Source organism: Amborella trichopoda, chromosome 5, assembly GCF_054954075.1.
Source record: "Amborella trichopoda isolate Santa Cruz 75 chromosome 5, AtrichopodaSantaCruz75HAP2 v2.0, whole genome shotgun sequence".
NCBI classification, from domain to species: Eukaryota; Viridiplantae; Streptophyta; class Magnoliopsida; order Amborellales; family Amborellaceae; genus Amborella; species Amborella trichopoda.
Window position 1 is genome coordinate 46334414 of NC_142340.1, and position 17173 is coordinate 46351586.

General features: G+C 33.6%; 1 protein-coding gene across 2 annotated transcripts; it reads right to left on the reverse strand.

Moving 5' to 3' along the window:
- Window positions 1–1154: 1154 nt before the first annotated feature.
- Window positions 1155–10283, reverse strand: LOC18431901 (heme oxygenase 1, chloroplastic). Of its 2 annotated transcripts, XM_006842014.4 has the most exons (4): window positions 9384–10283; window positions 2860–3083; window positions 1667–1774; window positions 1155–1458 (listed from the first exon to the last, which is right to left on the reverse strand). In XM_006842014.4, exons 1-4 carry the CDS (start codon window positions 9874–9876, stop codon window positions 1366–1368), a joined length of 918 nt encoding a protein of 305 aa, XP_006842077.1. In that variant the 5' UTR covers window positions 9877–10283; the 3' UTR covers window positions 1155–1365. The 2 variants fall into 2 exon arrangements, 1 of the variants encoding a protein (XP_006842077.1); XR_016056571.1 differs by lacking the exon at window positions 2860–3083.
- Between the last annotated feature and the right edge of the window lie 6890 nt (window positions 10284–17173).

The following is a 17173-nucleotide window of genomic DNA, read 5'->3' on the forward strand; positions in this document are numbered from 1 at the left end:
CTCAAAAAAGAAAAAAAATTCAAATGCCCTATAAATGTACCTTAAGAAATAAGGTCATAAAATCAATATCCATTTTTTATTCTTAAAAATAATAATAATAAATAAATAAATAAATAATAATAAAACATATAGTGAGCCTTAATGAATCTCAAATTTTAAAACAGAAAAATATCCTTTAATTAGCTCTTTCACTCGAAGGAGTAAGTGCACAATTTATCACCTTTACTTTATTTAGGAAATTTATTAAATTATCCATGAGAGAGCGAAGGTCTTAAGATATAACTTTAAAATACTGATAAGAAAATTCATGACCTTGACTTGAAATAGTTGCAAATGATATAATGTTAAATAATTTATCTCTTATTGGTATTTTGAAAATTTTCCTTATCTCTTCTTATTGGTATTTTGAAATTTTCCAGCTCGTTATTTTATTAATAAACTGGGCACAAAATTTTATTTTAAGAAAAAACAAAATAAGAGGCTAATTTCACCATGAAAATAATGAAACATCCAGGCCATCGTATCCTCAGTAGCAATTTTAGCAATATATTGATAAACCAAAACATAAGTATAAATTTGGTTTTGGTCCTAGAAATGGAGCCAAAAAAATGGAGATCCAAAAAGTCCTTCAAAAACAAAATTATTTCTAGTCCTAACTGGTCAAAATTTTTTCAAGTAAAGAAATTTCATTCACTGTGCAAGCAATCAACGATAAAACCAATACCAATAAAGCAATGGCTGAGTTAATAAAACAAAATAAAAACAAAAATCTAAGCCTGCTAAAAAGGAGTTAAATCTTAATGAACTATGACTACCTAACCAAATAAATCTAGATTACAATTTGAGTTTCAATTGAAATGCACCAAAAGTACAAATTTGGAAAACAGATTTGAGTCATTTTCTTCATAAGAGTAAAACATGCAGCAGGTCAATCTTCATCACCTCCTCCTTTTTCTTTTTTTTTGGGACTAGGTTACATAGGAATGGAACTTGAGACATTGGGCTATGAAAACCAAGCCTCTACCGTCTAGACCCAAGCCCGTTTCCTAATCTTCATCACCTCCTTGCATAGGAATCATTTAATTTGCTAAATAGGGTAGATGGGATTCAACCCTTATACACATGCACTTAAAAATGGCTTTGTTTACATTAAATTTCACAAAAACAAAGCCTTAATATATAAATCACCTTTCCATATATATATACAACTTCAAAGTAACATGTTTACATCAAAAGAAAATGAAGAAAAAAGCACACAAGTTTCATGTTGTTTTTGCTGAAGATTGAAAGAAAAGCAACCGAAATATCACTGAGGAAACATGAATTGCAGCATCCGATTCATCGATAAATATTGAATTCCATAGATCAGGATATGATTAAGCGGAGGATCTCTCCTGAGTATTTGAAGGACTTCTCGGTTTCCTCCAAGCAACGGTTCTTCTCTTTCCTTGACCAACTCTACATTAGAACCAAGAGAAAAGATCACAGTGATGAGAACCGGATCAATTGGGAACAAGTATTGGATGAAAATAAAGGAATGCATTGTTTACATTATGCTAGAATAGAGGCCGCACAATATTTTTAGGGAAAAAAACGACATTCAAATAAAAATCGAAGGGCCATTGCTTCTATCAATAGTTAAAATGAAAGATTTTGGGTTAGTTACCTCTGCTACTTTGTTAAGCTTATCTCTCACATTCTGCAACAGCTGAGAAAGTTCTCCATCATACTTATAGAATTCCAGTTCCTTCTTGTTTAATATCTTCTCAGCAACCTGCAGCAATAAAGCAACTTAAAATTGGTCCTATTTCTCAGAGAAATGGAAAAATATAAAGAAGTTTTACATCAATGTTGCAAAAGAATATGTGAAACAACCAAAAGAAGCGAAAACAAGTAGAGTTTTCCTTCGAGTGAGAATGTCTCCTTATTATTTGTCAATTTTACCAATGACATTGTTAATTTCAATGATTTAATACAAAATGTGATGACTTCTAAATCAGATTCTCATGAATGGAGCTAGAAGAGAACTGTTGGCTGACTAAAATCCCCTCCTATAGTTTTATCTCTTCTTTACTTTTTCACATTTCCAAGACATCAACATTTCATGGTTTTATTACAGGAAAATCCAAGATTACGGTTATTATCTTGAAGGGATGAATCATGTTAACTTCATAAAAATGACCAAAAAGCCATCTCTCTCTCTCTCTCTCTTGAAGGGATGAATCGTTTCAACTTCATAAAAATGACCAAAAAGCCATCTCTCTCTGTCTCTCATGTGAGGGAGAGCGCGCATGCACACATACACGCACTTGTGCATCTCATAAGGAAAAAAGAAAGAACTCTCCCTTTGTCAACTGAATGGATCCAGAAAGGAAAACAAAGATCTCTATTGCATTCTAAGATCTCTTATATTTTAATTATACCCTGCTATTTGAACCCCTTCCTTTCTGATCTCTTGGAAGCTGGGTTGAAGCCTACAATCTCAGAGTTGCAAACCTCTTGAAATTGCTAGTACATTCCATGGACAATCAACAAGAGCATGGCTTAAAAGACAGATCTAACAGTCGACACTTCCATTGTGCTTTTAATCATGGTATACAATTTCTTCTCCTTTCTTTTATTTCAAAGATAACATATGAGTTTACGTACACTTACACAACAACGCTTTTCCAAAGAGCACAAGTTTATCTCACAAATTGCTATGATATTTCTCCAAAATCCAATAATGTTGGAATTTTTCCAATTTCAATGAACTTAAGGGCCACCATTTGATAAACCCAGAGTACAGAATCATTGAATACAGTTTATATGAAAGCCAACAATAACAGGAAGCAAATGAGCTTCAAACAACAAATGTACCTTTTTCCCAATCATTCGTCCACCAGCTGTGTGCGCAAAATATACATTGTAAAAGTGGCAAATAAATGCTTGAGGGTCCTTTTCTGATAGTTCTTCTAGATATGCAGTATAAGAAGAACCAGGAGAAGATGGTTCTGGAATGGTATGACCCTGCTCCCTGAACCATTCCAAATCTTTCGCCAGCTTCTCTGATCTTTCCAAACCAGTGTGCCTGAACTCAGCATCTGGCAATAAAATTTTTTTAAAGAAGTCCAGATTGCAACTCTTCTGATTGGTGCTAAGTGCTAACATAAATTCCCCCATTTATTAAAGCAACTATATTTAGAATTCACCAAAATGAGAACTATAGATATTTGAACCAATGACCTGGTGGATATAAGCACAGTTAGAACTTCTATCAGAATCTCTTATCAATAATTTTGAGAAATTAGCCCAACTCATTATTAATAAGCTAGTCCTTGGCAATCACTCCAACTCTGCAATGAAGCATCAATGCCACTTAACTAAAAATGAAGTATCGATGCCACTTAACTAAACTACCAAGTGAAAAAAATGGAAAAAAAAGGGACAAAATCCTTGTAAAAATGTCCAAGTTAGTTTTCCATTTGTTATTGTGCTCGCACATGCCAAGTAAATCGGTCGTCATACATCTCTCAATACTATCACAATTCAACAGTATATATTACATAAAGTCTTCCTTCATAACATACCTGCATAGATCTAAATCAAAACCGACCATGCTGCCAATCTCAATCCACCTTCTACCCTTACAAGGACAAATTCCATCCAAGAAAACTTGCATAATACATTTTCTGCTATCACACTGCCTGTCAAAAATCATTCCTAAATTTCAACATTCACCTTTACTCATTTCCTAGTCCCTCTCTCTCCATTTTCCATCATAATAACTAAAGCATAAGAGTTCAAATATTTACGAGGGATACTCAACTTCGAGTGATTCTTAAGAATACACAAATTCAACGAATATTGGTGGTGCACCTGTCGTTTTATCTGAAAGGGAGTTTAGCCCAACATTATTTAGCTGCTGTTGCAATCCATGCCACCTCTCAAGTGTGTAAAGTGACATGTTGCATAAGAATCATCTAACCCTAGAGAATAAAGTTGCACTACAACATATTGATGTAGGGCAAAATTACTCTTGTATTTAATATTTGTTTAATTTCAAAAGATGTACCTTTTAATTTTAGTTTTAGGGTCTATTTCTAAGGTTTTTAAGTTTTTTTGGGATTCTCGGATTTTTTTACAGTTTTATTTACTATTCACTGGTTACTATTAATAGGTACTGTTCATAGGTAATGTTCACAGTTACTCTTCATGTATTACTCTTTACAGGGGTATTTTTGGAATTTCAGTATTGTTATTTTTTTTAAGAAATGCTGACAATAATTGTATTACTGAGTAAAAAATGTACACAAAATGGAGCCCCTCATAAAGGGCACCCTATACAACCCCAAAGGGTACAAGAGAAACAAACGAAATTACAACTCAAAATAGTTGGAAGGTAGCGTAGCACTGCAAAAATCTAAGACCCCACCAGGGCGTTAGAATTAGCTCCCTCACGAGCAAGCTAGTCAGCATCGGAGTTAGCTTCCAATAAGTATGGCGCCAAGAGATTGAGATATCCTGAGTCAAGTGGGCTATGTCATCGAATATGTCGCCTAGACGCCACGACCCAAGAGGAGACTCTTGATGCCAACAAGATGACATTTTTGGAGTCTCCTTCCACCACCAGGGTGGGCCCCCAGGTGGTTTGAAATCTATGGAGGCCTTCTAAAAGGGCACTGGCTTCAGCTAGAGTTGAATTCACAAAGCCTATGGGGCAAGAATAAGCTTGCAAGATCTGACCAATGGTGGAGCGAAAGAGACCTACTCCGGAGGGTCCCAAGTTGCCAAGGGAGCACTTGTCAAAATTCAACTTGTTTAGAGTCTTAAATGTTTGCTCCTATCTCAAGTTAATTTTAGGGCTTCTCAAACATAAAAAGTTGATGTCACATTTTGGAAGGCTTATGTTATTAGGGAATGAATTTTATTTCATGAAAGAAGAGAGTTCCTCTTTTCGCTTGATTTACAGCCATGTTTTTTCTACATTATTGTTGATTTTTACTTTTTTGAGATTGATGAAAAAAGTGGATATAATTCCCACATTTCCTTCCTACATATGGTAGCAGATCTCGGTTTGAAGACGGCTTGAGATTGCGATGGCTGGTCATGGAGGTCTTAACCATAGGGATGCGAATCTGAATCAATTGCACAAGGAAATCAAAAACTTAATAGAGAGGTTTACACAGCTTTTGCGCAAGCGAGACCAGCAACAGAGTGCCATAAATGAAGAGGAAGCTACAGAGATAGATCTGAATCATGAGGGTTTTTATAGAGAATGGCGTGAATCAAAGTCTGAGTCTAAATGGAACGGATTGACAGATGGGTACGATATGCGACGGCATTTCAGGAGCATAATATTGTAGAAAAATAAAAAGTATCCAATGTTCAATCGGATTCAATATTCTTTGAATCAGCGGATGGCCCTATCTTTGATAACAATCCTATCTTTGATAGTGGTCCTATTTTTGATAAAGAACCAAGTGATGCTATCTTCGATAGTTGTCCTATTTTAGATCAAGAACTAGGTGATCCTATTGATAAAGAACCAAGTGATTCTATCTTTGATAGTTGTCCTATTTTAGATCAAGAACTAGGTGATCCTATTGATAAAGAACCAAGTGAATCTTTGATAGTTGTCCTGATTTAGATAAATAACTAGATGATCCATCTTTGATGGTGAAAACAAAGAGCTTGGAGATCATATCTATGATAAATAGCAAGTTATAGGTGACGATGATGGTGGCAATGATGGTAATGATGTGGATAGTAGTAGTGGTGAACAGGTCTAAGAGGAAGCAATTGGGGCCAGCCACTGTAAAGAGCACTTTTCTCTCACCAATGGTGGGGCTGATTTTTTTCCTATTTCCAATTTGAAGATTTCACCCCATAGTTGCACACTAGTATAGTTGATTGTGCCAAAACCTTCAGTAATTCGTCCGAAGCTATTTTAATCACGCCCATAGCCCACAGGTCTCAGGATCAAACCCAATGTTAATACGCAATATTTGGGTTGAGAGAGACCTTGCATCTAAAGGAGGATTCGTAATAACACACTTCAAAACTCGAGGATGAGTTTTTTCCAACCAAAAGATAATGATGGAGGGAAAAATTATTCTTATTTGTAATATTTAGTTAATTTCAAAAGATGTATATTTTAATTTTAGTTTTAGGGTCTATTTCTAAGGTTTTTAAGTTTTTCTAGAGATTCTAGATTGTTTTTAATATTTTTTATTTACTATTCACTGGTTAGTATTCATAGGTGTTGTTCACCGGTAATATTCATATAACTGTTCATGGGTTTTGTTCATGCATTACTATTAACAGGGGTATTTCTGAAATTTTATTATTGTTCATGGGTATAGTCTTAGGGTTTTGTTCATGCATTACTATTAACAGGGGTATTTCTGAAATTTTAATATTGTTTATGGGTATAGTCTTAAATGTTTCTCGGATCTCAAGTTAATTTTAGTGTTTCATAGACTTATAAAAGGTTAATGTCACATTTTGGAAGGCTTATGTTATTTGGAAATGAATTTGATTTCATGAAAGAAGAGAGTTCTTCTCTTCGCCTGATTCACATCCATTTTTTTCTCCATTATTGCTGATTTTTATTTGTTTGACATTTGGGAAAAATGTAAATACAATTTCCCACTTCCCTTCCTGCATCACATAACATCAGTGAACACCTCCTTTTTTTTTATTGATACTAGAATTTGAACTTTCCTCCCACTTCAAAAGCACATTCTCCACAGTATTCACCCAAATATTGGATTTTGTTTTCGACATACGTTTTTACTATTGTTAACTCAATTTACATGTAGCCAATTGTTTCTCCATGCCATGGTTCCACAACGTATATTTCTCATCAATTGATCCAATGTTTTCCTTTTTGGGTATTTCTGTAGCAGGGTTCAATTCTAGAATGTAGGTAGCAATGTCAAGATCTTAACCTATCAAGCCCAGGCCCTTATCTAGACTAATTCAAAATTTTGTCGTGAATCTAAAGTTACATGTTCTAGCTCAACCGATAACAAGCACTAGCATATAGCAAGCCACAACTGCTTTAAACATCACCAAGAAAATATATGTGCACACATACATTTGTACATGAATACAATAACTACATGCCAAACATGTGTGCATACACATAAATGAAATGAATGAAGGAACAAATGTTAAGTTATTGATGCAAACTGAAGCAAAGATTATATGGCGTTATAGAGCCATCAACTATGAGGATTGATGACCAATTTTTAAAGGATTTTTATTGGAAAGAATTTGGAATTGTGGGCATAATGGTTGGGCACATGCATATACAGGTTCAAGGTTAGGCGGGATGTGATGTGAAGCATTGGGGGGTCCAATGTGCTATGCGCCCACATCAGAGATTTTATATAACACTTAAAGGCCCAATCCTTTTCCCTCCTTCAAGTGGCTGGAAATCAAATTCATCCTGTTCATGGACTATATTTCCTCCCATGAGCAGGGTGGAATTACCCAGCCACATAGGCTCATCTAATGCAGCCACCTTGGCAAGCAAATCATCCATGCACACCTAGGCTGGCCGAAGCCATGTGGTCAGCATGTGATGACCATGCATAGGGTATTAGCACATGCCCAAGTGCCTTTAATTTACAATTTAAATTGTCAGCATAGGTAACAATTTACATAAATCTCTTTTCTTTAAAAGATTTTTAGAACAAAATCAATTGAACAAAGCCTATTTATTTTTTATTTATAAATTGTGTGTCCATGATTCTACCATTTGATGCCCAATTCTTGAGCATTCAGCATCCTTCAATCATAGTAGGATCCTTACCAGGCCAAGCTAATAATCTTCATTTTTTCTTTTGGTTTGAAATTCTATTGTTTTGCAATCATTATTTCTGTTCAAACTTCAAAGTGATCAAAATAAATCCATTTCAAATCATTCACCAACTTCGCTTGCAATCTTCTTAATCACACGCTTACTGCATAGATTTAAGGGAGGCCCTTCTGAGCCTCATCTAATATTTGTCCAATCAAAGACATAACCACAAGAAAATCATGAGAAAACAATCCCTCCAAGAATCCTATACAATTCTATGCTTCTACCAAATCACCTATATCATTGTTTTGATCTAAATGTCTGGTACATCTACACTCTGTTTCTCTAATAACTATCAGGACAGGTACATATCAAATGGCATTTGATGACATGATCTCATGCATATATCACAAAAGGTATGTATAAGATGACACCATATCATCCTTATAATAAGACTCCACGGGATTGTATGCATTAAATCACAATCAAATCAAGGTTGATACCGCCAATGAACTTGAAAACTGCTTCACCAATTCGTGGCAACACTATAAATTGGGTAACTATGAATAAGACAAAGCTAGCAAACGAGCACCCTAAATCGAGCCACCCCCTGTTGGGAAATTGTTAAATAATAACAATGAAGTACACATCAAAAGTCATCTTCATCTTACAAGGAAACTAGATATGGTTTTGTAGAGCACATGCACATTACATCAGATTGAAAAGAACCAATTTCAATGTGGAACTTTACAAACGAATAGATGCAGGACGATTTTACAAACTATAACTTTAGCTAAATTTATCTTCCTTAAGGAGAATGTTACTGGTAGCACCTATTCCCTACTAAGAAGCAATGTGGTTAACTTTAGTTTACACTAGTTTATTTACCAGGACAAAATGAGTAGAGACTACTTCCATCACCATAAGCAGGCACTGGTTTTCTCTTATACGTAATACTCCAGCCCCTATTTTGATAAGAACGGTGTATACTTCTTATCATTAGACTTCATAGACGCCATTGGCATGTACAGTCTGGCCGATTCCCAATATTCTGCTATTCAGGGTATTGGCCCCCTGCCACCCCGGGCTTTCTTTTAAACCACTGATACTGATATATCGTTATTGTGCATAATTCATGGGCTCTACTCCAAATTATACAGAAAAGACAGAAGCCCCATGGAATCTGATTTGCAGTATAATGAAATGTAAAATAGAACAATCATGTGCTCTGGATAAAACATAAACTTACATGCCAAAAGAAATTTTCTCAATGCCTAAGTCCAGGTATTGATTTCATACACACAATCTAATTGGATATAAACAAAGTGTTCTATCTAATAATTGACAAACAAGCATGACGTGGGGAACTCTCCAATTGCTATTATCATGGAAAAACAATAAATAACCACTCCAATTTCTCCTGTTTATAATATATTATTTGCCTCAAATACACCAAAACTGAAAACCTATTTACCTGCATAATAAATTGGTGGAGAAAAAGAAAAACCCAATTTTCAGGCTAAATGATGAAGTGAAATATTAAAAAATAATCAGAAAGAAAAAGAGTAAATTACAAGGTGAAAATTGTGCTTACATTCAGGAAAAGATGCCTTTCGAACGATTCTCTCTAGAGTATCATACACGAGCTTATTATCCACCAAAAATTTCAGATACCCATCAATGGTTGGCTCCCACTTTCCAATTGGTTGGGCGTCTGGTTCTTTTTCCCCTTCTTTTGCAACATCTCTGGTGTGAAGCCTCATGGCTACAAACCTCATTTCCTCAACAAAACCCTTAGCTTCACCAGGATACTTTTTCTTGGGTTTCTCAGCAGTTGTTGCAGCAACTGTAACAGCCCTAAATGGGACGCTACCATGGCCTGCAGACCCCATTACCAGAGCTTTTCGATAGAACGAAGAAGTGGGTTTTAATCGAGTAACCGAGTTTCTCACTCTGGAATTAAGGCCATCTAGGCTCAGAGAGAGAACCACTTTTAAACTGGTTTTGGGGGAGTTATGGCCATGAAAGACAATATGGGTATCGTTTGGAGTGAACCAGAAAGGGTGGTAACTTGAAAGGGAGGCCATGAAAGAGTTGTTAGAGAGAGGAACGGTGGGTGTCTTTGGGTTTGGGCAAAAGGAAGGGAGACGCAATAGAGGCAGGTAATGGAGGTTGCTCTGGAAGGGTATGGGTTGGAGTTAGAGAGAGAAAAAGGGGTACGAAGCTTTTTCAGTAAGGTCACTTCTCGTCTTCAATGGCGTAGATGATAAACAAAATCCACTCTCTCTATCACTAAAAAATCATCTCTCTCTCTTCTTTTCCTCGCTTTTCCCTGCGTTTCAATTCCGATGAGTTGAACTGTGTGAACGAGAATTTAAAATTGAGTGGTGGGCCAAAAGATTAGTTTCCCACCCCCTGAACAGCATAACTTCACAGGGAGAAGGGAGAAACTTCGAGCCTTCTAGAGAGAGGCATGAGGAAACTGATTCGTGTTAAAGCAAAATGTAAATGGTGTACATTGTTAATATAGGAGGTGTATATAAGAATGGTCACGGTATTATTTTGTATTTTATAGAATGGGTATGTTTTATGTGGTTGTTTTATTTTTATTTTAATCATATGTTATTTGTCTATTTATAAACAAGTTTGTATATTCATAAGTTAATAGACATATAGAGTTCTCTTCAAAGAATCCTGAGACTCTAACATGATATCTTATGTTGTTTTGCTATTGCTCTTTGTCTTGATTGTTTTTCTCGGTAGCGAAGATTTGAGTTCTTTATCTTGATTGTTCTCTCTCTAGCGAAGACAGAGTGTTGTCAATTCTTGCAATCAACTACTCTTTTGTTGTTCAATAATGCTGTGTTCTTGCCGTCTGTTTTTAAGGTTTATTGATCTATCATTGCTTGAGCCTGCTATGTTATGTTGTTATTTTGTGCTTGTTGATCAAGCAACGCGTACTTGAAGATCCAAGTGCTGGTTTCCAAAATTTAATATTCAAACTCCAGCTGCTCTCTCTCACATCATCTTGAATGTTAATAGGAGTGTCATCAAAAATATATATTGTATGTAAGGTTGATTATAAAAAGTGTATATTATAGTTAATGTATATAAGAAAGGTAAGTACAATATCCTGTATTTTATAGTAAATATGCATATAGTTTCGGTGCATGTGATTTCTTTCTATTCTAATCTTCTGCTATAAATTATCCAAAAAATAATAATTTATTATTTGCCTATTTGTTTACATATATAGACAAGTTTGTATATGGACCCGATTTTTATTCGGCCAAGCCCGCATCTGTAGAAATGCGGGCCTCTTAACAAATCAATTTTTGAGATAGATTTTAATACTTAAATTTTAAAGATATGTAATCTTTAACATGAATATCAAAAATTAGATAAACTTTAAAAATTAAAAGTAATAATTTTAGTAAAAAAACATTTGAACGATTAGTTTCCATTGTTTTTAAATGAAACACCTACTTGCATTCATCTTTTAAGATAAATGCTTTACGCTTTCTAGAACGCATATGTAGAAATACGGCTCTGAAACAATTTTCTTTTGTATATTCAAGAGTTCTCTTCAAATAAACATGAGACCTTAGAGAGAGAGAAGATTAGAGAGAGGCGAGAGGGCACATTAGAACCTTAAAGAGACAAGATGGGCCAATTAAATCAATGATAAACGACACATGGAGAGATGCATTCAATCTCGCATATGTTAGAGAGATAAACTGCACAAACAAATTTTAGAGAGAGAGAGAGAGGATAGCTTTGTTCAAACTTGTAGAGAGAGATTAAGCATAATAGCATATTAAGAGCGAGAAAGGAGCCTTAGGTAGAGATGGACCAATATAATTGTTTTGTTTTAGGAAGAAAACTGAGAGAGAGACCTATTATGTGTAGAGAGAGAAAATGCCGATTTATTGGACAAAAGAATGATGCGTCCGACATACCAAGATTGAGTTATTGATAAGGATAGAGTGATGGATACAATCTCACAAATGTAGAGAGAGAAAATATTAAAAAAAGTAGAGAGAATAGTATTTGCAAATAACACCGAGGTGATTGCAATGAAGGGGGCAGATTGCGAGTTGAGACAGAGCCACCCTATCCAACGGTTCAAATTCAATCTTGGAAATTATCTTCTAGGATAAAAAAAAAAGGAAAGAAAGTGCGGTTTGTATAGAGCCGAGGCTCAAAACAATCAAAGTAGAGAGTGTCGAGAAATGTGCTTTCAGTACTGAAAATCTTGGTGATAGATTTAAAATGTATTTCGATCTCTAATTATAAAATTTTAAGCTTCCAAAATAGTGTAGATTGAGCAGCTCTATGAAAATTTAAAAATCTTGAAAATTGACAGTAAAAAACTCCATTACAAGACGCATTATTTCCAAAACTTGACATTTTTATTTTTTCTTTTTTTCATGTCTATATATCTTGATGATGATCAGTTTAAATATATTTGGGCATTAAAACAACCTGAAAATTTTAAGGTGCACTCTAATTTGATTGTTTAGAGTCTGACGCCATATAAACTTTTTCTTAAAAAAAGGAAGAGAGAGGAATATGTGCATATCGCATAATATTTTAATTATTTAAATTTTTTTGTTATTGTGATTTTTTCTTTTCATCATCATACAAATCTTATCCAAATTATTTGGATGTTGACTACATAATATTGTTTCGGGATTGTATACAATAAGACCATTTATCTTTCATACATAAAGGTCACAATTACTTATAACTATCCAATGTGAAATTTGATAGCTTTGATTTATCACAAAGTTCGAGAATTTTTATTTTGGATTTTGAGCTTGATCAATAAAACAACTGCAGCCACTCAAGATAAATTGTGACCACTTTGTACAAAAGATAAATAATCTCGTTATATATTTTCTCGGTTGTTTATCCATTCTTCTATATCAAGGGTCATACCCCCGGTAATAACATTAACATAGGTTCAAAATTAATGTTAAGATGTGGTAAAATTTTATGCTGATTGCTTGCCTATCACAATCCACCTACTTTACTTGGACTTTGGTCGGGTTCAGGGAAAGTTTAAGGTCTTCATCTTTATTAGAATATTTTATAGGTTCATGTTTCATATCGTCGATATTCCAAACTAAACATTCTATGAATTAGATTATGTAAATTTTAGATCTTGAAATCCCAAATAAGTATGTCTGTATTTTTTTGCAAATTTGGCTTATTTTTTAATTTTGAATGTTTGAAAAAATTGGATGCCAACGTTCAAAATTTTTTATTTTTTTGGATTTTAAAAATCCAATTTTGTGCATGTTTTCTTGTTGGTCCCAATGCACAACATATGCCCTCAAACCAGAAAAAAAAAAATAGATTTTTAAAGTTTGAAAACATTCAAAATTTTGAATGTTGAAAATCCAAATTTCATGATCATGAATATTGGAATAATAATAATAATAATAACAACAACAATAATAATAATAATAAGGGAAAAGTCTATATAAAGTAGCAAACTTAAACTGTAGAATCACATATGCACCTCAAAAATCTATCGGAAAATGTCTTTTTAATGTTAAAAACCTCTAATTGACCATTTCGACATTAATATGTATGGTTATGAAAAGAAAAAAGAAAAAAAAAGAGGTTTGAGTCCCAGAAATAGTGCATCTTGCAACCCATTATCTAGACCATCCATTTTCAAGATTTTCATATGTTTATAGATCTACTTGATTTTAACCATTTTTAGAGTTTCAAGTTTTCTAATTAGATATAAAATAGATTTTAAGATATTCCTAATAAGTTTTTATATCAAAATTACATGTTATGATAAAATTTGGAGGTGCGTCTTAATTGGATTGTTTAAGGTTACGACGTTATAGAAACCATACCCTAACAACAACAACAACATAATAATAATAATAATAGTAGTAATAATAAAAGTCGATTTTGTAAAAATAAAAGAAGTAAAATTTTAGACTTTCAAGATCCGATATTAGAATACCTTTTTTAATAACGTGGCTAATATCCAATCCAATACCCAAAGGTTTCGATTTTATAAAATTTCAAACTCTTAAGATCTGAAATAAGGGTGGTCTTGGAACAAATTTAAAAAAAAAAGAAAAAAAAAAGAAAAAAGTATATGAGCGTTAATTGCAACATTTAAAGGATACTTTCTTAGTAATTAAAAAAATCAGAAATTCCAAAAAGAAGGGGAAGAAAGGATGGCTTCAAAGGAAGGATTAAAGTACTTCCTTCCAGTTTAATAATCTCATGGCTTAGGCCATAGGCCCCAAACAAAATAATCTAGTGGTCGCTTTCGAAAGTGATATCAAATGAAAACTAGTTTTAATTTTTAACTATTGGCCTGGCTAGGTCAAGTAAATTTATTTGTTTTTTTAGAATGATAATTTGTTTCTTTTTTTAAAATGATAATTTGGGACATGATGTGAATAAAACTCTAGACATCATGTTATGGGACCGTCATCCAAACTACCTCCTCCAAGACCTCATTCCTTGAGTGGGGTCAAGTATATCTCTATGTTTTCAATTTTGTGTACAAAGATATGGTATGATCTCAATTCTCCTAGTTCATCTCAACAACTCCGGAGACCGACAGGACTATAATTAACAAAAAAAATAAAAAAAATACGAAACTCACTTACTCAAGCAATTATAGGGGTATTTCTATCCCGAATCAGTCCCTTCCATGTCCAACTCGACTTGGGTGATTTTTTAATTAATGATAGTAAGAATTGAGGTTTTAGAAAAATAGCAACCCGGATCAGAATTGCTCAATTGGGATCGGATTTGATGGGTGGGCTATTCAAATCTATTGCCCCTTGAATTATCGAATTCTCGTAATTTTTTCTTCTTCTTGTTATTTTTCTCAACTGGACAGTCTAGATCGGTTCACTAATAAAGATATTTTCCAAGACTCGATTTCATATTTTTAAAATACATGCAAGAATGTTTATAATTAATTTATTGACAAAATGGTCTCTTTAATAAGATTATTTCATTCATTACATTATCCAATATTATGATAAAAAATGCAATCGTATAAAAAGTTTGAGATTCTGAACAAACATAGGTATTTTGGTCATTTAGCTATTATACATATAGGCCTAAATTACAAAAATGCATCCAATTGGGTTTAGTCAATCTTTCATTTTGTACATAAGGCCTCAACAAAAGCCTCTATAAATAAATTTTTTCTCTATTTTGATGGTGTATATCATGTCCTATGATAGAATAATATATACTATTCTAGAGGATTTTTGAGGTACAACTTAGTTCGATAATATAAGGTTGAGAAAAAAGATAGCATTTTTGCCTCTTTTAAAAAGACAGAAAGGGGTAACTTTGTCATATTAGTAGTAGTAGACACTTCCAGAGATAGAACGCGGTAAATGATACTGTACAACAACTCCCTTAGGAAATAGAGTAACTTGAAGTTTTTTTATTTATTTATCAAAGAGTAAGATTTCTATCTTAATATTATCAGCTGATTATTGTCATAAAAAAAGGGATTCTAAGTTATTAACCACCTAGTTCTTACGCACCAAATTTTGGACAATTTTTGTTCAATGTTGGGAAGTTTATTTTTTCTTTTGAGATTTTGATTATTAGGTTCTAAAGGCTATGGCCCCAAGACTTTGGGTCCAAAAATTGTTCCTAAAAAAATTTTATCCGAAGGGAGCAATACGGAAAATGCTATGGTAAGAGTAGCAAATCTTTTGACATTGATTGTAGCAGCAGACTAGGCATTTATATCACTCTAAGCCTAGATATTATCTCTTGCATGATTGTATGATGTGACATTGTGTGTAAGGCAGTGTTTTGGAAAAATGTATAATGAGATTTTTTACTTTTGATATAAGGTTGTCACAATTAATTTTGATTATTAAATATGAAATTGGGTGATTATATTTATTTTATTGAGCAAATTTAAAGTTTAAAATAAATTTTTTGAATTTTATAAAACATCCAAATTATTAGATTTTACATCGGATGGTTATAAGTAATTGTAACCTCCCTATATGTACCAAAAGTAAGTGATCTTATTGTATACAATCATTGTTTTAATACTTTGGGACAACATAGTTTTGGTTTTACAAAACATGATTATGTGCATGAAAAAAGTGCCAAACATATTGTTGTGCATAATACCTCAAGTATACAAAACACAACTTTATATATCCCAGGATCCAAATGACTTTGTAAGAGCTAGAGAATGAAGGTAGATTTGTCATTCTAGTATAAGGGTGGCAATGGGTCGGGTCGGGTCGGGTCGGTCCGTGACCTAGACCCAAAAAATTATATGGGATCCGTATCCAGATCAGGACCCAATTGGACTTGAATTTACCGGATCCAGATCCGAACTTGAAAATACAGTGTGGGACTCGACTCAAACCTAGACACAATTAAAAAATTAAAATATCTATGTATTTAACTATATTTAAATATATTTCATATGTCGGGACCTAAAAATATTAACGGATCAGAACTTGGACCCTAATAGTATTCGGGTCCAAAATGTGGACCAAAAATTGACCTACTAGGTCCAATTTTTAGATCTATAACTTGGGCTTAGATTGGGTCTACCCCTCAGATCCCCTGTCAGGTCTATTGCCTCCCCTACTCAAATGAACGAGAACTACTTTATAGAGAGAGACTCCTTTCACTTAGAAGAAGTGTTTTTTTTTATTTTGTCTTGCCTTTTGTTTTGGGAAAGGTTTCTATGTCTGCCCTACAACATAAAAGTTCTATCCTCCCCTTACCATCCAGCTGTCCAATTTTGATCAAGAGAGCTACTTAGCGATTGATCTTAGATCCGACATCTCAAAGTATTTTATTTTTAGTTTTTTTTATACAAATTGTATGAAATGAAATTTGGTTTGTGTCATCTTCTCATTGGGACGCACTTATAAAAAATATTAAAAATAATTTTTTGAAAAAATATAATGATCAAAATATTCTTTGAACTTTTCAAAAGTATTTTGGTTATTTTATTTGATTGAAAATATTTGTTTATATTTTTTGCTGGTGTGAGTTTAATATAGGAATGGACGTTTAAAGTTTGGTGTCAAAATAGTTTATAAATTTTTTTTTAACAAAAAAATACTATAGAAACGTGATATTATAATTCGGATAATGTTAACCCTCCATTTTGAATGGAGGGTTGCATACGACAGAGGATAGAACTTCGATGCCGTAGGGTAAGCATAGAAAGCTTGCCCTTTTCCTTGGAGTCTATTTCGAATCGAACTCGATATGCAGCATTGTTTAGACGTCAACTGCTAACTACAGTGACCAATACTACTGTAGGGAGAGTATCTTGAACTGGTACTACTTTAGAGAGGTGGGGTGGAGAGAGACAGAGTATTCAAACGAGAC